Source organism: Scomber scombrus, chromosome 18 (genome assembly GCF_963691925.1).
Source record: "Scomber scombrus chromosome 18, fScoSco1.1, whole genome shotgun sequence".
Taxonomy (NCBI): Eukaryota; Metazoa; Chordata; class Actinopteri; order Scombriformes; family Scombridae; genus Scomber; species Scomber scombrus.
Genome location: NC_084987.1, coordinates 20,710,747 through 20,731,042, shown reverse-complemented (window position 1 = coordinate 20,731,042; position 20,296 = coordinate 20,710,747). Strand labels below are relative to the sequence as shown.

Here is a 20,296-nt window from a genome sequence, read left to right as displayed (position 1 = left end):
GACTAACGCTGACCATCATTAGGAGTGCAGATCTGTTATAAACAAGTGGGACCTTCACTGCCCTTCAAACTGTAGGATTTAAAGGCTTGGAACTAATCCCTTTCGATATACTTCCTATAATCACACCAAATGACAAATTCACGAATCACGACACTCGCGCTGATGATACGCCTTTTTACTGCGAGACAAAACAAATACAAAACGCTGTTAAACAAACTGAAATTGTGTGAAATAAAAACTGGTGTGGCGCTATTATTTAAAATAAAAAGCATATCTTTCAAATATGACTCCCAAAATGTTTTTTTCTTTGATTTGGATTATGATGCCACAAACGCATTAGACATCTAACCCACACATCAATTAACATCAACAACAATGTCACTCAGCCTCATTTCTCTTATCTTGATTAACTACTAAAACTCAGAAGGGCAACTTCCCATTTTCACAGAATCTTGTCTTTAGTCTAGGACTAGTCTTAATCTCTCTGAGAAAATGGACCAGAGTGTCCAAATCAGTTCTTACATCATTAAGCACCTGAGACGTAGGTGCTGTTTAAAACTGAAAACCCAGTTTTAAACCGCACCTACTTTGTTGAGCTGACTCTCATAAAGTGGTGATGCTATTATGATTCAATAGATTATATGATTCAAATGATTAATGACTTCATTTATTCTTGTTTCCTTTTTATTTGGGGTCAAACTCTCATGTGAGATGTACCAACTGAATGTGAATGTTCATCAATCAACGGTAAGTTTTCCATGTTAACATGAAGCTGGTATATAAAGGTCAGTATTTACAATAAAGTCCATCTGAGTGTGGCAGATGTGTCATGAGTCACTCTGACACCAGCCTGATCTTGTTTCAGACGGCAGCTCCAATTTGTCTCTTGACTCTGTCCTGTACTGAAACAACAGGGCTCGGCGTCTCCAGCCGACCGGCCCGATCAGTCACGATGGTCAATCTGTTGGTAAAAAAAACCCCGACATCGTTGTCTTCCTCTGCGGCGCTAATTGTTCCACCATGACAGCAGCCCCAGCCCCGGGTCACAGATGGTCCCCTGAAACAACACCACTGGGGGTCAGATGGTTGTGAAGCTTTTGTTTTAGCAGTTTAATAGTTTTCTGTTTGACCTGGTGATGTAACAGTGTGTTAGTCATGAAGTGCGTTCTTACAATCAGAGTGTACGGCGCCTCCTTCTTCTCCCCGCTGACCTCTGCTGGCGGCGCCGTCGACTGTCCCGGTTGCGGCGCCGTTGCCGTCGTCGCAGTGGCCGGGCCCGTAGGTGACGTGTCCACGAAGACTTCATCTGTCACCCGAAAACGGATCTCCTCTCCTTGGTCCATGTAGAGGTCGTGGGCCCCCTCGTCCGTCTCGTACTCCCAAAGCCAAACTTGCTCTGCTTCATCGCTGAAGCTGCAGCTAAGGAAGACTCAACACGATCACTTCTAGATATCAAATATTATGTGGGAAAACTGTTGCTGAGATGAAACCACAGCGCTTCACTTCATCTGACAGAATAATTGAGGCGAGGATACAATTTTGCGGGTTGTTGAAGAGACTCTGGTGGAATGAGAATGTCATCAAAGAAGCCCATCGTCACTGTGGATCGGAAAGGTAACAGACTGCAGTCAGTGATCAGTATCATTCAGACATTCGACAACATTATATTTTATTTTTTTTAAATATAATTAAACTTAAGAGAAAATATGAACATACAAGAGAAAAGACTGACATCTTCAAATACTGCATGCACCAGAGAAATATTTTGAGCACCTTTTATTTCTAGTTGCAAGTGATAAACACCCTGAAATCTGTAAAAATATAAGTGAGCCTTTTCTGTTTTTCCTCAGAGTAATTGAAGGCATATTTTCCTCCATGATGAGCCAAGTGTGACTCAGCTAATATTAAAGCTGCTGGCTTTGCTGCTTGGGATTCACAGCAAATGAAAGCAGAGCAGACAGGAAGTGCAGGACTGTTACATGAGACTTTCATACTGTCGATGTGACATCTCTGCTCCACACATAGTACATCTTAGTTACATCTTTGTACCAAATAGCTCCTCAGATCCCAGACTCATAGGTCAGTGTTTGAACGCTTCACTCATACTGACTAAGGACAATCTGGGGCACAGTTCTCGCTACCATTCAAGATATTGCAAGACTACTCAGATCCTAATGAGACTCTTCTTTTGGTTGTTTTTTTAATGCATTTAACCAGGTTACAATTGTGTAGACAGCACAACTGAATGGATACAATAAGGCAAAAAGGTAAAAGTGTTGTCTGCTGCAGCTGACTAATTACAATGATGTAGTTATATTAAGTCACAAAAAATGACGAATTACACTTAAATATGTTCCTTATAATCAAATTACTTGATTTGTCAATTCACAGAAAATGATACATAACTATTTAGATCATTAATTATTCATGAGGTAATTTTTCAAACTGAATTTTTTATTTCCTGCTTCTCCCATGTGATGATTTCCAAACCAAACACTGGCTCTAGAAAGGGTCTTTTGTGTTTTTCACAAGACCAAATGACTAGTACATAAATTGAGAATATAACCGTCAGCATTTTCTTTTCATTTTTAGGTTTTTCAGAGTGAATTTATGAATATATTTCTGGAGATTTAATCAAACACGCTGAAATGAAAATGAGAAAACTCTGACATTACCATGAACTCCCTCCTGACTGCAGTACTTGATCTTGCCGACCAGGATCTCATCGAGGAAAGGGTGGAAAACAACATACCTGAAATGAACTGAGAGAAGAAGCAAGGGAACGAATCAGTGGGTTACAGTCAGAAAACAGTCTGTGAATCCTCATTGTAACTGTAACCTTAGATCTGAATACTAGCAGCGGCTCTTTTTGATGTCTGAGCCCAGCCTGTCTGAATATCACTGTGTGTCTTTCTACCCTTAGTTTGGTATGAAAGCCTCTGATAAGCACCACATTTCTCCAGAATCACCCATCACAATGAAAGTAGGTGGGTTGAATGACCCTCACATAGGAGGGCATGTAAGAGCGTTTCTATTAGTCTGATAATGGGATGGTTTCATTTCTACTTTGGTAGCATCCTAACACCAACTCTTTTTCACTATTATTGTGCTTATTGTGTGAATTATGGTGCCAATAAAGCACAAAGTCCACTACACATATTAAAACTAGAATATTAGAGGAAGGCTTAAGTTATGACATGGTTTGACAATGTTTGTGAATTCATAAGAAGGAATAAAAGTGCATTTTTTAAATGAATGAATAATCTCACCAAGAGTGTGTGCAGATGAAATAAAGATCCTCATTCAGTTACATGCTATTGCAATCAAATACAACAGCTCTGCACTAAATTATACCTGAATGCAGCTTATATATTTTCAGTTTTTGTTGACATGACCAGTAAGGTGATCATTCTATTTAATGTTTACTATTGAGGTCATAGTGGGTGATGGTGGTGTACTAGAGTGCATTATATTGAATGGTGTTCCTAATATTTTGCCCCCTTTATGTAAGTTAATGGGGTGGACAAAATATAAAAATGAACTTCAAAAAAATATAATTTATAGCAGAGCTGTTGTATTGGATTGCATTAGCTTGCATAGATGTAACTAATGAAGTGGCCAGTGAGTGTATGTCGTCATCATACCTTTGGTGTGTGAGGCTCCATCTCCTGGGAAAATATAGGAGTCCTCCAGTTTAGTGATGTCATACAAGCAGATGCAGAGGCCGACATTGTAGACCACCTGAGGAGCAGATACAGCTGTGCTCAAAGTTCAGCTTTACACAGTTGTGTTGCTTCATTGGTAACTGAAGTGTCTCACACACACTATTACACACTCTCTCACACACCTTGTTGGCCAGCTTCTTGTTGAGCTCCTCTGCTATGGCGTCGTTCAGTTGTCTCTGAAAGTTCCACGGAGGGATCCTGACCGTGTCGACCATCTCCACCAACACAAACATGATGTAGACTGTGAGCAGGTACTCTCTATAACTCTATCACAGTCCCACTCTCACACACAGAGCAGCGCTGCTACAACTACCGGCCTGAACTGTCAGCTGCCGCTTATTTTCAGGACATTTCTTGCTTTACTTAAACACAACAAGTGCTCAAAATCCAGCTAGAGACAACACGCAGAGGTACAATAATCTGCACCATAGTCAAACACATCCATGATGTTTCCACGTGATTGTTTACGATAGCGACGTTTTTACGACACGTCGCAAAACTTAAAGGCACAGTGTGCTGTTTTTTACCCTTTGCATTACCATTATGTACTGTTTGTTTTTTCATAATTTAAAAATGTTCTTTAAGGAATTTGAACATTATGCTAAAACTATATCTTCCTTAACACTTAAATCAATTATTTATCCTGGTTATTTATTATCTCTGTCTATATTAATATTTAAATAGCCTATTTGTTATTTGTTACCTATTTGTTTTCTATATATACTATAGTTTTCTATCCTTTTTTTTGTATTTTTCTATGCATTTTAAATTTAATACAGTTGCTTATAAACATTTTAAACTATGTATTTACATCCGAAGTAAATTAAATCCATTCATGTAGTTCACTTTAAAGCTTAAATTAAAGATCATTTATGAAATTTCAATTCTTTTTTAGCAGTTTTTTCCCCACTTATTTAATTAAGGTGTCACAATGTGAAGTTGGACAGTAAAACAATATGTAATTGAAGTGAAAAACAAAAGGAAAAGTATTTCCTTGTCTGTATTACATGAGGTGCAGTGCACACATGTACATTAAACACATGTAGTTCTATGACCACTGTGCTTTTATGTTATCTATACACAGTGCATGTCAGTAGTAACAAACATCTCCTGAGCTACTTTTAGTCCCCTTCATTAATCATTGATGCACCCAGAAACCACCTCCTACTGTGCACTTTAAAGTTGTAAATATGAGACAGATTTTTTTTTAAGAAAAAGAAACAAATAACTAACATCTGAACTAAAAACTGAACACTGACTAAAATATAATACCATGATATAACCTGGTAACATGCTGTGTGCATGCCAGTCAAGTTTATACAGTGTATTGTCTTGTATAGGTGTAGTAAAGTTAGTTACAGTCAATCTACAGTAAATATATATATATATATATATATATATATATATTACAAGTATATAAAATACATGTGTGAGTATATTTAAGTACATACTGCACAGGTATGATAATATTTCAGAATTGTGTAGATGGACATTATTCAATAAACAAGTGAATATCAGTGAATGCATTTCAACACTTAATGGCAGCTTATTAACTGAACTGAAACCCATTCTTCCTCAGCTGCCTGTACATGAATTGTAACACTACAATAATGATAATCACATGATTGTATTAAATGAGGAACACAACAACAGCCACTTCAGAATTTTATCTTTATTAATTTACCGTTTATATTGTAAAGATGTCAAGATATTGGATGTCTTGCGAGCTATAAAACTGCAAGCATTTAAATCATCTAGTTTTACAAAATCAAGTTGAATTTTAAAACAGGAGTGTGAGGGGTATCATCACTATAAATAACATCTGTTCATATGAAGCATGTTAAAGAACTGATTTCAAACACATCGGAGGAAGCTTGACCAAACGAAGCACACCTGAGTACAAAATGACACAATGGGCATGCTACCACACAATGTCTTCATGAACATCATTATTTGATTTGTCACTTTACAGTGGTGCTTTTTAAAAACTCAAAGACCTGAACCAGTGAACAACAAATCCATATCTTACATCACAGTATAAGCAAAATGCATCACAAGCTGCGCTTTAAAATGTGCTAAAAGAGGAAAGTTGAAATGAATCAGTATTTTTGAAGATGATGAAATCTAATCAAGTATGTGGGGAGAAAAAAAAACACCCTGTACATATTCAGATTATTATGGACATGGTGATATTTTTTCAAAATTCACATGTAAATGGGCCATGCACAGCAACAACAACGTCTCATGGATAACCACAACTTCCTCACATCCATATATTTTTATTAGGCATCTTTGGCAGTTTAATTCTGACAATCTGACGTGGAGTGTTTCACCACCGAAGTGATGAGTGTAATGGGGACATAAAACCATTTTTGCGATGATTCTCAAAGTGTTTAGCGGTTGATTGTATGAACAGCAAAAAGTCTTGAAATCAAGGACTCAAGGTTTCAAATCTTCTCTGTCCCGGAAAACTATGTGAAACTAAAAATTAAGACAAACTAAACTAAAGCCTTCATGAGTCACCTTTTCCAAAAATATAACAAGTCCCTTTTCTCACTGTCAAAACCCACAATCCACCTGTCAACTGGTTCGTGAAACCATTAGATTAATGGAGATTCACTTTAAAAATGACGACAGAAGGGGGACAATACATTACATCTTGTTTCAAGAGTTAACTGCTCTCATTTAGATAAGCAGCTTACTGCATGTCTCTTGATCTCTATTTATTTATTAATATATATATCTCTTTATTATGATATAATACTTATATACACGCCCCTATACAAAGTGCAGCTATATATCACATCATTTACACACAGGACCAAACTCAGTGACGTTTAAATATATGTGGATTAACCTCAAGCAGTGTAATTATCAACTGTCTGTAATTGTAATTGTCAAAATGAATGATAAGATATTTATAATAGACTTTCTGCATGATGAGGAGCTAAACACCAGCACTACTCCAACATAACAAAGCAGCAAGGACCTCCAACATCCCTATGCCCATAAAAATATATAACCACGCTGTTTCAGTGGCGCACGCTATGTGTACATCATGACATCGTTACCAAATCTACTAAAAGAATGATCCTGAATCTAAATCTTTCTACTGTCGAAGGATTCATCGCACGCAACGAAGATGTACACTGAGGATTAAAACATTTTGCGAAGGATAAATGATGCATGGTAAAGCACACCTAAAAAAAACTACGTTGCTAATTCTACAAAGTGCTAGAATCCAGGCGTCTGGACACTAGATTGTGCGTTAGTTTGTGTAAGAAGACAGGAGGCCGTCTCATGCTATGGAGGACCAAACCTCAACCTGGAAAGAAAAAACATTCAGTTCAAAGACAAATACGCCCTGTAGTCTCACATTACAGCTACACGAGGCAATTTCACACACTGGCATCTCCAGATGAAAGTGAGGGGCGGCTGATAAACACTGAGACACTATGTTAGCGTGACGTCTGAGCCGGACAACCTGCTGATCTGTGAGGCTTTAATCTAGAAGGGAGACTGTACAAACAATCTACTATAGAGGAGTGTTTATTACACTGTTTTTCAGGTGCCGGGGTTAAACGGGGGTTAATCTGCAGTGCCATACTCTTCTCTTTATTTGCTAGAGATCTGATCCAGTGCAGCTTTACTGTCTAAGAACAAAAATCTGATAACAGCCAATTGCAACAAACGTATCAGGTTGTGGTTTGGCCCGCATGAGCCGGCCTGAAAGCTAGGCAGGATGAGCAAAGAGGGACAGACAGCTTCAAACACAGACCGATGTTAACCTGATCAAATCAATCATGCATCACACACACACACACACACACACACACAAACACACACAAACACAGAACAAAGTACAGATGAACATTTAAAAAAATGGCAAGGCCAGCGCTACCACACTAGCGTTTTGTGCTCTAGCTGGTCTAGAGACCACCACACAGGAAAGTTTTTTTAACACAATGGAGGGTTATGTGATGCGAGAACAGAGAGCATGGGAAGAGCAGCAGGGAGTGTAGAGATTCACGTGCTGACCGAAATGTACCGGAGTGAAACCGCACTCGAAACGAAGTGGAGCAAAAGCAGCGTCTCAGACTGAGTGAGAGCACAGTGGGCTGCAGATGTACTACGACTTATGAGCACGGGGGCCGAGGGACTTTCGCCGCTGATGTTGTTTACAGTAAATAAGTGAGCCCCGGTGGTTTGTTTAGAGAGTGGTTCCAATCAGTGGTGACCGAGGAAACATTTGTTCAAGTCATTAATCACATCAGAATGCAGCGAAAACCCCCGTGGCTCTCTACAGGAGGAACCATTTGGCATATTATAGCTACAGATAACCTGGAAAAGATTCACTTTTCAGGTGTGGAGATTACAAAGGAAAATATTACATTCATATAAGTCAGCTTATTGAGCTGTTTGGATGGAGATAACATTACAGAGGTATAAATTTGTAATATTTTTCTGGTCTTGGGCTGGATTCAACAGTTCACACTTCACTGTCTCACAGCTGTTTTTGGATATCTTTATCTATACTCAACTTAACTGATTCAGGTGTGACTTTAAAACCAGTGTGGCTGATTATGCACAATACAGTAATGTGTTTTTTTTAAAGATATACAGTGATACTGATCTGTCATAAAAAATATCACGTGAAAAATTGTACAACTCCCTTCGATGGAGAAAGATGAGCGTTTGTGTATGACACAGACGAAGCGCTACAGGGTTACGCTCGATGAACAAATAATGCTTGACGAATCCGATTTTAAACGGAGGAGTGCTGCCAGTATAAGCGACGCTGCCTAAAAATGGAGACACACCGCTATGCTTCTCACACAAACATAGCTAAGATTATGTGCAAATGTGTGATTCTTTCTTTCAACCGGGAAGTGCTTTCACAGTAATCCTGTCTGTGCATGTGCGTGTGCTTGTGTGTGCGCTTTTCATCTGTACAGCGACCTTGTGTGTGTATGTGTGTATGTGCGTGCGTTCTTTCTTTAACTGAGCATGACTACAGCTGTCCCTAAACCAGATCTGGTTACTATCTACCGTTCACGCCGTCTCTTCCTCTTTGCGAAGCCCCACTCTAGGCCCACATTTCTCCCCCTTCTTTAACCCACGCCAAGGCCCCTCGACGGCCCCCTACGGGCCCTGCCTCCCATCTCTCCGCCAATTACTGGAGCTCCTTCATCCTGTTGAGGGCGGAGCCAGCCTTGAACCACTCGATCTGGGTCTCATTGAAGGTGTGGTTTAGGGTTATGGAGACCTGGCTGCCATCGCTGTGCTTGATCACTGCTGACAGGGGCTGGAGGAGGCAAACAAGATCACGTATGAGTCATTTACACAGTTCTCCTTCACTCCTTACCTTCCTCCAATCAGGGCAGTGAATAGTTGGAGTGCTTACATGCATACTAACTCTACTCACAATTAGAGCCCGACTGATATATCAGTGAGCCGATATCATCAGTCTATATTGATCCATTACAGATATATTGGTATTTATGTCGTCTGATATGAGCTGATTTTTAAAAAAGAATTTATATATGCATTATTTAGTGTATATTTGATCCTTTTTCTTTAATCAAATTTAATTCAAAATTAATTAAGAAAGTTATTAAAGTTTACTGTTTCAGTGCACTGGTGTAATTTCATACAACAAAGTTCATTGTTAAACTGTCAAATATCATATCTGCATTACTTTGTCACAAGCGTTTAATAACCACATCTGGATCATTGCAAAAAAATGTGTGTTTATGTATATTTTCTATAAGATTATTTGCCCGTACAGCGATATCAGAATATTTACTCCTTAATAACAGTATCAGCATCAGTCTCATAAATCCAGTATCAGTCAGACCCTAATCGAAATACTGGCTGAAGAATTTCAGGACAACTTTTAGCGTCTAGATAATGTTAAGAGAAGCTGGGATGTATTTTGGATCAATGTGTCATTACTGCAGAATATTTCTCACCTTGCCGGGAACAAAAGATTTCAGCCCGGTGATTGAAATATGGTCATCAGGGCGAATTTTGTCGTAGTCGCTGGGGTCGTCGAAAGTCAGAGGCAGCAGGCCCTGCTTCTTCAGGTTAGTCTCTGTACGGAGGACAAAAGATTGAATAATTAAAGAGATATTGACTCGTTCTGGACTCTCTTTTGCGTTTACATTTACACAAAATCCATGCAGTTAGAAATCTTTTTCTTTAAGACCACGTGATGTTGAAAAGCTTTGTAAACTGTATTAGCTATAAGCAACATTTTATGTTGTGTGTTTCTGGAGGTTGTGATGAAAAACAAATGAAACACATGAAAAACATTTCCTCAGATCAGACAAGCTTTCATCCATCCTTTTACCTACAGCCAGCCTTTCAACACTCTCCTATATGCAACAAAGCTGCCACTAATGGACTGTATTTATAGCTTGGAGACTCTCTTAGACGCTGCGGGAGACATTCTCATTCTGGCACACTGTAAACATGTCAGACTAAATAATCATCAATTTGCTCTGGACACCAATCACATCTATTAAGATCTTGCTTCCCCGCTGCCTCTGCCTTCCACAGACAAAATAAACTAATGGTTTGAGTGTAAGCGTGATAAAACTGCGCATGACTCCAGTGATGCCAGGATAACTTTAAAATGCAGGAGACAGTTTGATGGGTTTTTTTTCTGAACATACCGTGGATTCTGGCAAAGCTCTTGACGATGATGGCGCGTCCTCCCAGGTGTCTTGGCTCCAGAGCAGCGTGCTCTCTGCTGGATCCCTCTCCGTAGTTCTCATCTCCAACAACCACCCAGTTCACTCCGTTGGCCTGGATTGCGCAATTGAGCAAAGATAAAGGAAACATTTACAAAAATGCAACACTAATAAGCATTTTGGTTGGTGATTTTTAGCCCTAACAAGCATTTTAAACCGATGTATCATCCAGAAGGTGTAACACAAACAGTTATTTCTCACCTTGTAATGGCGAGCCACGTCGGGCACACCTCCGTACTCTCCAGTCAGCTGGTTCTTGATCTTGTTCACGGCATCGTTCTCAATGTTAACGGCGCCGATCAGCAGATTGTTGGAGATGTTGTCCAGGTGACCGCGGAATTTCAGCCAGGGCCCGGCGGCGCTGATGTGGTCAGTGGTGCACTTTCCCTTCACCTACAGCCGCAGAGGGACACAGAGGAGGTGCAGTAGGAGATATTAAGGACAGGGATAGAAGAATGAAGACACAGAACTTGACTGATGGCAGTTTAACACTACACCCTTCATATCAGTCAGTGGCATTTTGTACAAAAGTTTTTCCAAATCAGTCTAGTGATGACAACCCTGGACTAACAATAGACTGGCTGTGATTGGTGCTGCTCTCCTCCTCTCACCTTGATGAGGACCCTCAGGTCTTCAAGGTCTTTTCCACTCCACCTGTCGAAGGGCTCCAGCAGCTGCAGACGGTTGCTGGATGGGCTCACGTCCACCTGAACAACAGCGAATCAGGGTGAGACGTTTAAAACTTCTTTCAAGTATATTTCCAAAAGAACAGACAACTTCTAGATCAAACTGAATTTTATATGAACACCAAAAAGGAAACAATACAAGCCTTGATCATGCTGTTACTGTGCTTGCTCTTTCATGTACGTGTTCAAACTCTTTTTGGGTTATGACAGAAGATGTTTACCTAACTAAAAAGTCTTTAACATCAGAGTTGTCCCTCTTTCTGGGCTGTTGACAGTACATGCTGCATCTTAACAGTGAAATCACCTTGACTGCGCTGCTCTCAGCTGGAGGATGCTGGTAGGTGTCCTGACCCGGGTCGAAGTCTTTGGAGGGGAGCTCGTCACCAGTGGGGGGCTCCAGCTTGAACTTCTCTCCGTTTGGAGCAGTCAGGTAGTCAGTCTCGGGGTTGAAGTTGAGGGTTCCGGCGATGGCCATGGCTGTGACAATCTACATTAAATGACATAACAGTTACATATTTATTAGATCAGTTTAGATCACCAAAGAGAGTAAGGAATATAGAAACAAGGGTTTTTTATTGTTAAGTACTCCACTGATACACACCCACTAAGATGTGTCTATGTAAGTCTGTGTATTGATGACCATGTAATTATGGTAATCATGAATTGAGCTTGAGCTTGTATTTTGCTCGTCATTTAACCTGCAATACTTCTTACCTCAGGGGAGGTGACAAAAGCATGAGTAGCAGGGTTAGCATCATTCCTGGCAGTGAAGTTCCTGTTGAAGGAAGTGACAATGGTGTTCTTCTCTCCTTTTTTCACATCCTGCCTGAAGAAAGTCAAAACACAGCACGTGTTAGCTTTATATTTTCTTTTCCCTGAATTTTATATTTGATACTATGAGACCCCTACTAAAAAGAAACTCCAGGGGGGTCATTAGGAATAATACCAAACAAAAGGTTGAAGGTTTGTTGCGATAGTAAGATATTTTTTTCTGGACAGAACTGATCCACAATGATTCTGCTGCTAGTGGGGGAAAAAATTAAAATTTCCAAATGAGGTGCATACCTGTCCCACTGTCCAATGCAGGGTCCACAAGCATTGGCGAGTACAATTCCACCAACATCACTCAGGATCTTGGCCTGTGAGAGGGACGACATGAATTTGTGAAACTGTTTCCTGCATCTTTAAACACAAAATATACTTTAAATAAAAAACACACTAGGACAAACTACCAAAATAATATGTGTCACTCCCTAAATTTAACTTTATGTAGCGTGAGATTCAAACTCACATATCCGTCCCTCTCGATGGTGGCTCGGATCTGCTCAGAACCAGGGGTGACTGTGAACTGGGCCTTGCACTTCAGACCTTTATCCAGAGCCTGCTTGGCCAGAGAGGCTGCTCTGCCCATGTCCTCGTAGCTGGAGTTGGTGCAGCTGCCAATCAGACCTGCGAGAGCCAAGTTCAATGTTTGCAAGAGGAGAACTGAGAACGAGGAAGCTAAAGCCAAGGAGTGTGCGGTTACGGTGGCATCTATTTTTAATAACACACCTTGCATATAAAATGGAAGGAAAATTGTTGAAGGGGAGACGACACAAAAGACAAGCAAGCCTGTATTGGCATATCTTGACCATTGTTACTACACTCCAGTCATTCTGTCAATGACTGGAATTACACAGTGCTCATTCTGGTAAGACACTTGAGAAGACCATCAGCTATGTGACACAGCTGTAATGTGACCGCATCATATCTGGTCAATAACACAGCTGGTAGGAACAAAGGAAGAAATATCAAATTTCACCAGGTGAAGCATTACAAATTAAAAATTGTAAGCTTATACACAAATACTGACCGACTTTAACCTCCAGGGGCCAGCCGCTCTTCTTGGCGATAGCCCCGATCTCAGACACAGGGTGGGCCAGATCCGGGGTGAACGGCCCGTTGATGTGGGGCTTCAACTGTTAGAAAAGGAGAGAAACAAGGCCTCATGAAGGACAATCATAATGTAAGGGGAAGTTTGAGCATGCTATAAATATTGCTTTCTAAATTTGAAAGCTTATATTATTACATTAAGAAGCCTTATTCACACACAGAACAAGACAAGGCAAACTGTGTGACTGAATGAGAAAGAGCAACAGGTGCTGTGTGGGGGAAATATTTGTGTTTCTCGGGTCATTCTCTGGTCATTTTCTGTCCTGGGAGCAGAAGGTCCTGACCTGTCTCTTTCCGAGCCGTTCATCTCTCTGCCTACTGAGGTTGGATGGGATTAAGCAGCTGTTTTTGATAAGGCTGGCTGTATCCTATGGCAACCAAGGTCGGGTGGAGATATATTGTGTTTCGTGCTGACGGTCAGACACGTCTCCTCTTAAAACGAATTGCATATGTGCGTGTCTCGTTTATAGTTCAATACTCAATAGAGGTGTATGAAGATTATTTGGAGGTAGTAAGAAAAAGGATTTGGTGAAGGGTTTTAATTCCTTGTCCGGAAGTAGGCGGCAGAACTGAGTGGCAGACGGGTGCTGAGAATGAGAAAGGAGGAAACAGCTCTACAGAATTATTGGAAAACAAAAATATAATATACTTATATAATATAATAAGTATTACATTCTATGAAAGACATTTTGCCGCCATTCTGGGAAGTTTAATCTGCTTTGAGATCCAACATCACACAAGTGGATGTTTAATGAAAGTACGCTGATATTTTTGTATAGTATTTTATAAAAACAGTATAACAGCATGTACTACAGATGATTACTATGTAGTCCATACTGTATAGAATTAGTATGTAGTATGGATTTGGGACAATAATAATGTCTGGTATTACATAACAGGAGTCCAACATGTTTTAACTCACCTCACTCAGGTTAATCTCAATGGTCTGGTCGTATTCGCAGCCTTTATCAGGAACCAGGTCATCTTGGAACTGATCAGCCAAAGCGGCAATCTCTATGGTAGGAGTGAAGAAGGAGACAAAGATTAAGGTGAGACACAGTGAATCGACTGAAGAGACTGTAAACAATAACTAACAGTAAGAGACTGACCCCCACGGCCAGTTTTATCCAGGTATGTCTTCATGCGGTGGTTGTAGGGGAAAATGGACGTGGTTGCTCCAATCTCAGCGCCCATGTTACAGATGGTGGCCATTCCTGAAAAGGGAACGTGTCACTGTGACTTTTGTGATTTAAATATCTTAACACAGACAATGCTTTTTAGCAGCGTGATGTATCTGATAATTACCAGTGCAGGAGATGGAATCCACTCCAGGTCCATGGTACTCCACAATAGCCCCAGTGCCACCCTTCACAGTCAGGATGCCAGCCACCTTCAGGATGACGTCCTTTGGAGAGGTCCAGCCAGACAGGGTGCCTGTCAGCCTCACTCCAATCACCTGAAGCACAAACATATACAGGCTTAAACACACGTAAAGATTTGTGGAGATCAGTGGTTGAGAACAGGGTAGAAGTTATGAAAGTCAATGAGATTAAAATTGATTTACAAAATGATGCTAAGAACTCACATTGGGACACTTGAGCTCCCAGGGGATTCCAGCCATGACATCCACGGCGTCTGCTCCACCCACTCCGATACAGACGGAGCCCAAGCCACCGCCATTAGGTGTGTGGGAATCTGTACCAATCAGCATCACTCCGGGATAGGCATAGTTCTCCAGGATGATCTATTGAAGGAAAGTGAGTCAGTAACACATTTTCCTCTTGGGACTTCAATATTTGCTGAACTGCTGAGATCCTGCGAGGTGTAGAAAAGTTTGTAAATCCATTTATAAAATCACTACAATTTCAGTGTGCTGTACCTGATGAATGATTCCAGAGCCGGGTTTCCAGAAGCCAACTCCATATTTAGCTCCAGCAGTTGAAAGGAAGTTGTACACCTCCTCGTTTAGTTCCTGTGTTAAGAGTGATTAGGGAGAAGACAGTTGAGCCATTTACATACATTAATATCCTTCATGTAATCATTAAAGAATACACATGGCTGCAGCACTTCATCCTGCTATTTAACCTGACCGCTAGACAGGAAGAGAAATGACCCTTACCCTAACCCACACTGACTGGATCTACTGTGATCACAGAAAACGGTTAAAGGCAACTGCATCTGCAACCACATCACTCCCTTCTGCCTGAGAATCAAAGCCAACCAATATTAAAATGATCTTAAACCTGCAAGAATCTGACTTGCCCTTGAAAAAAATTTAAAACTATTACATTTCTTACAATTTATCTTAAAAACTCCAATACATTATGCAATTCTGTCATTTCAAAATATACTGCAATAAACAGTATTAAAGTTGTCTTAAAATCCAATTGCAGGCTATAAACACCAACTGAAATAGAGATGTGCACCTGTTGCCAAACCCACTGCCAAACCCTCATAAAACGCTGAGACAAAGCCAGAGCCTGTGTGTGTGTGTGTGTGTGTGTGTGTGTGTGTGTGTGTGTGTGTGTGTGTGTGTGTGTGTGTGTGTGTGTGTGTGTGTGTGTGTGTGTGTGTGTGTAAAAGCTTGAACCAGCAATACGCATGTTAGATAATCAAAGACTGTCTGTCACTTGAGGAAGTGTCTGATCTGGTTACACTGAAAAAACATGGCACAAAATGATGCATTTGATTTGATTAAAAATACTAACAAAAGGGATTTTTTTTTTCATCTGGTGTTGAAGATTTGCAATCAATGACTGTACCATAAAATATAACAACCAAGGCTGACATACTTGCATTAATCCTTCTTATATCCTTTTTTCCCCTCTTACTCATCCTCATTTCCTCCTTTCCTCCCCGAATGACCTCATTCCCCCCGCTCCATCCCCCTCTGCCTGTCCTCACCTTTGCCCTCTGCAGGTCCTTAGCCCCTCCGATCTGGGCCTCAATCAAGTGATCGCAGTGGATGGTGGAGGGCACGGCCACCCTGGCCAGACCACTGCTGATGAACTGGAGCATCGCCATCTGAGCCGTGGCATCCTGCATAGCCACGCGGTCCGGACGCAGGCGCAGGTAAGTGCGGCCGCGGTCGATCTCCTGGTTGACCGGATCATCCAGGTGACCGTACACAATCTTCTCCGACAGAGTGAGAGGCCTCTTGAGCCTGGTGGAGGGGAACGGTAGAAAGATGTGGTGAAAAAAAAAAAGGGGGGGGAAACATTTTTGGGTTGTGTTTGTAGAGTCAGATATAAAATGTTTCCCCCCTTGATACAAGAATGTTTAACATCAAATTGACCATCTGCCATCATACTCTAATGCCTCCATGCTTTCATCAGTTTGGCCCAATAAATCTGATATCTACACAAGCATTGTCTTTGAATTATGTAACTAATGCCTGGGATTGGGACAGAAAACATTTCGGGGATGTCATTTCCTCTAATATAACGTCATATAACAACAAGAGAAAAGACTTTTCCTATTCCTGGATTACAGCCGTTGGCCAGCTCAGTAAGAGGGGAACACCAGGTCATCCAAAGTTAGCTCAGCGGGCCCCGCTGGCTCTGACACTTCAACGCTGTAAATGTCACAAGATTTACTGTGCCGCCGTAATAAACACCAGCCATTCCTCTTGAGCCTGAGCTGCGTTCAACAGGGACTCTGTGTGTGAGCGCGTGTGCGTCTCTGAAAAGGGCGACAGCTGACCTCTTTCGTACAATGCTGATGTTCTCGTGCATCTTCTCATAATTGATGCTGGAGCCGGGCTCAAAGCGGCTCATGGCCACTTTGGCCTTGGCGTTGAATGCTGCGGTGACATGAATGCGCCTTGCCCCGGTTCCAAGGACCAGCTAGACCAAGAAAGTAAGAAACAAAAGACAACTTAGAGAAATGGCACCATAAAAAAAGGTTTATTGTACAGTTTAGGGCCAGCACGTTAAATTTTGAGTTAAATGATAACTATGTACAGTAGAGGAAAGGGGAGGCAAATAATTGTGCAAGAATGGGATCATGGGTGAGGATAGTCAAACATGATCTTACACTAGACAATGGTACCAGTAAAAGAAAAAAAGATAGCCTGAAAAAAACTTCCTATTTCAGACTGATGCCAATCTGCCTGTGGACACTATACAAACCATCATTTTTCATTCAGCTTTGTTATGAAGTAAAATAATCAGACAGAAAGTCAATAATAGACTGAATATAAGAAGTTTAATCTGGACACTGCTTCAGATTTTTGATTGTTGTATTTTTTGACATCTTCATGCCAACAGGTCCTATGGGATACATGAGGGACATCTTTAAACCAGCTTTGTTCACACGCCTCATTTCTCTCCTGTAGTGTTGATGCTTAGTGGAAAGTCACTGTGCTCAGAGAAAACTGGGTGAAAGTTTATTCAGCTCATATTGCAGGGGTTAGCCTCTCCTGCTGGACTGTGCTTGATAGTTTTATACACAGGCTGCATTCAACAGTCTCCTTACACTGTTAACTATGTATGAGCAGCGTCAGTGAAGTCAGCACTTGGACCATTACAACACCTTTACGCCAGTACTCACTGAAAATCAGTTTGTTTGATCAAGGAACAATGAAAAATCCAATATGCCTATTTAAAAATGTTACAATGTGATGTTATGGATGGCCCATTGTGATAAACTGAATGTGAGGAAGTCATGTGTAGTGTGATTTTCCAGTGTGCACACATGACTCAGCAAAGAAAACCAGCGGAGAGCTCCAAAAAAGATCAGTGTAAACAAACCAGCAGCAGTGAAAAATTTGAAAAGCTGTTTTCATAGCTCCAGAAAATGTTAAATATGGTCAGTTAGATCATTTTCAGCTATTTCATCTGCAGAAACAGGAGGTTGATGTGTGTTCATCATCGCCTTTGCAACTTAAAGATGAGATTCGTTTTAGTTGACAGCTAAATGAAGAGAATCTCATTTAATCTCCATCCTGTGAAACAAACAGCACTCAGGTGTGTGAACGAGGACACCGTAACACACTGGAAAACTACCGGGCAGCATGTTAAGAGATTAACAGATGTAAGTGGTTAATGAAGAACCTTGCCTTAGAGCATTTGTATATAATGTCAACGCCATACAATGAATGCTGAGCCTAATGATAAAACTCAACATGAAAGGTGACTATAGGCTAAATTGAACCAAGCTGAGACTTTGGCCTTTACTACATTGCTTGCTTGACAGCTGATTGACCTCAGATGGAAAAACACTATGACTTTATCTCATAAAGCTTCACTACAGGAGGATATCACAAACTCTGGCAACTCAATCACATTCCTCAAGGCTTAATCATAAAATGTTATAGTACCTGGCAAACATTTTTAACTCCTTTCAAATCACCATTAATATAATATTTAATATAACAGGTATATTCTTCAACCTGCAATTTCTCCTTTATATCAGATTATAACATTTGAGGTAAATATTGATGTAAAAATAGTTGTTTGATGATTTATATTTTGAAATTTCACTAAAAAAATATTTTGATCATAATTTGATGAAGCATCAACAAAATCAGCAAAAACCTCTCCCAGCTGACAACACATAAAACACACTTACACTGACAGGTTTCTGCTGACTTATGCTCAGCTGAAACACTGATGGAAAGTAGGTCTGTTATGTGAGGGAATTAATGCTGCATTATCACTCACAGCCAACATGACTCACCTATGTTTAAATCCTTTTGTAAACCGGTGTTTACTTAATGTCACGAGCTTTTTAAATGATGAAAACTCAACCACAACATGATCAGAAACACGCTGTTGTGCATAATTCATACGTAGTTAACCGTCGTTAACTACGCGTTAAGATAACTCCGTAACCTTGTGATCACCTTGTAAATATTAGTACACTTTGGGCCCTTTACAGCTTCAGTACAGCTAATGTTGACCCAAATTGACACAATTATAAACAACAACACGCTTTAATATTTGTTGGCGTCGAGTCGGGCACGGTTTATAACGGTTACATGCGTCACTGTCAGGAGTCAAACGGGGACACGGTGACCTGACCGGCGGCGGCTCGGTGCTCTATCTATCCGTGCGGTCGACCGTGAGAGACGACGACTGTAGCACCCAAAACAATGTCTCTGTTAGCACACACCTCACCCACAGCAAAACAGTTAAAAAAGCTCCGTGAAAGTTATATAAGGTTTTCTTACCCGCAGCCTAGTGACAGTCAAACAGTAAGACGCCATTTTGTTCACTGACAAAGATGAGTGTCGCACCGCTGTGACGTCACCAATCCCGTTACTTTACACTGTATTGTTTTATTGAAACAAAACAGCTTTAATAAACATGCTAGAAGGACATTTAGTTGTGTTACAGTCTCATTATCTAGATGTTTTAATAATAATATATGTGAGAAAGCATGAACATGTGTGATAAATATTGCATCAATCAGTTTAACGTGTCTGTATTTTACAATAATAATAATAAAAACGTATATTTATAATTTATCTGGCGTGTTAGAAAGATTCACACTGGATTGCCCAATATAAGTGTGTGATTTTCTGTGGATTAGAAAAAGAAAGTATTTCCAATCTATTTTTTCACTCTATAGAATGTTCTGGATTGACATAGCCCAACGCTCTAAAATAAAAAACCTGACATTAATGTTGAAATAGATATGTTTGATGTAATGCTATATTTAAGTGAGGATACGATTGAAAATAACATGCTGTATATCATACAACTAGTTATTATTTCTGGAAAATTCCATATTCATAAGGCAAGATGGTCAGGAACTAAGGCAAACTTCCCTGTATTTTGTTAATGAATTTAAACCCTATAGCACCATTTTAAATAATATTAAAAACTAAAAGCTATTAATACTTTTAAGTTATTAAGCAAATACAATATGCTGCATGTAACACAAACTATGGCATTGTAAAATGTAGTCTTTTGTGTTTGTTTTTGTTTTCTATTGTCTATGTATGTTTGTGCCTCTGTCTATATGAACATGTGTATGTGTAAAAAGTAACACTTTTTAACACTTGTATGGTAAAATAAAATCTAATTAAATAAGTGTGTCATTATTATTATTATTTAATGTTGTTGTTATTGGTAAAGCTGCATGTCAAAATACATGTATTAGTCACATGTTATAGATTTTTTTGTAACATATTGATGAGAACATGTAACTTGATAACACATAAAATAACAACATATATTTCACATGAATCTCA

General features: G+C 40.1%; 2 protein-coding genes across 2 annotated transcripts; both read right to left on the bottom strand.

Moving 5' to 3' along the window:
• Positions 1 to 216: 216 nt before the first annotated feature.
• Positions 217 to 4,193, bottom strand: polr3h (polymerase (RNA) III (DNA directed) polypeptide H). Its single transcript, XM_062439046.1, has 6 exons — positions 3,848 to 4,193; positions 3,645 to 3,741; positions 2,676 to 2,762; positions 1,536 to 1,599; positions 1,173 to 1,407; positions 217 to 1,057 (listed from the first exon to the last, which is right to left on the bottom strand). Exons 1-6 carry the CDS (start codon positions 3,956 to 3,958, stop codon positions 1,007 to 1,009), a joined length of 645 nt encoding a protein of 214 aa, XP_062295030.1. The 5' UTR covers positions 3,959 to 4,193; the 3' UTR covers positions 217 to 1,006.
• Positions 4,194 to 5,382: 1,189 nt separating this feature from the next.
• LOC133999579 (aconitate hydratase, mitochondrial-like) lies at positions 5,383 to 19,336 on the bottom strand. Its single transcript, XM_062438808.1, has 18 exons — positions 19,271 to 19,336; positions 16,801 to 16,943; positions 16,003 to 16,261; positions 14,978 to 15,070; positions 14,684 to 14,842; positions 14,404 to 14,554; positions 14,208 to 14,312; positions 14,021 to 14,112; positions 13,019 to 13,124; positions 12,458 to 12,615; positions 12,232 to 12,305; positions 11,881 to 11,992; positions 11,471 to 11,653; positions 11,092 to 11,187; positions 10,682 to 10,873; positions 10,403 to 10,535; positions 9,698 to 9,819; positions 5,383 to 9,030 (listed from the first exon to the last, which is right to left on the bottom strand). Exons 1-18 carry the CDS (start codon positions 19,304 to 19,306, stop codon positions 8,899 to 8,901), a joined length of 2,346 nt encoding a protein of 781 aa, XP_062294792.1. The 5' UTR covers positions 19,307 to 19,336; the 3' UTR covers positions 5,383 to 8,898.
• Between the last annotated feature and the right edge of the window lie 960 nt (positions 19,337 to 20,296).

What these genes read in the sequence shown, in the direction of transcription:
- polr3h (XM_062439046.1), bottom strand. Translation starts at nt 3,958, where the DNA reads ATGTTTGTGTTGGTGGAGATGGTCGACACGGTCAGGATCCCTCCGTGG. An exon ending in ACAAGAAGCTGGCCAACAAG is followed by an intron (nt 3,742 to 3,847) that starts GTGTGTGAGAGA and finishes TCTGCTCCTCAG; the next exon opens with GTGGTCTACAATGTCGGCCT. An exon ending in TGGAGCCTCACACACCAAAG is followed by an intron (nt 2,763 to 3,644) that starts GTATGATGACGA and finishes TTCTTCTCTCAG; the next exon opens with TTCATTTCAGGTATGTTGTT.
- LOC133999579 (XM_062438808.1), bottom strand. Translation starts at nt 19,306, where the DNA reads ATGGCGTCTTACTGTTTGACTGTCACTAGGCTGCGG. An exon ending in TTGAGATTAACCTGAGTGAG is followed by an intron (nt 13,125 to 14,020) that starts GTGAGTTAAAAC and finishes CTTTTCTAACAG; the next exon opens with TTGAAGCCCCACATCAACGG. An exon ending in GAGCTTTGCCAGAATCCACG is followed by an intron (nt 9,820 to 10,402) that starts GTATGTTCAGAA and finishes TCCTCCGTACAG; the next exon opens with AGACTAACCTGAAGAAGCAG.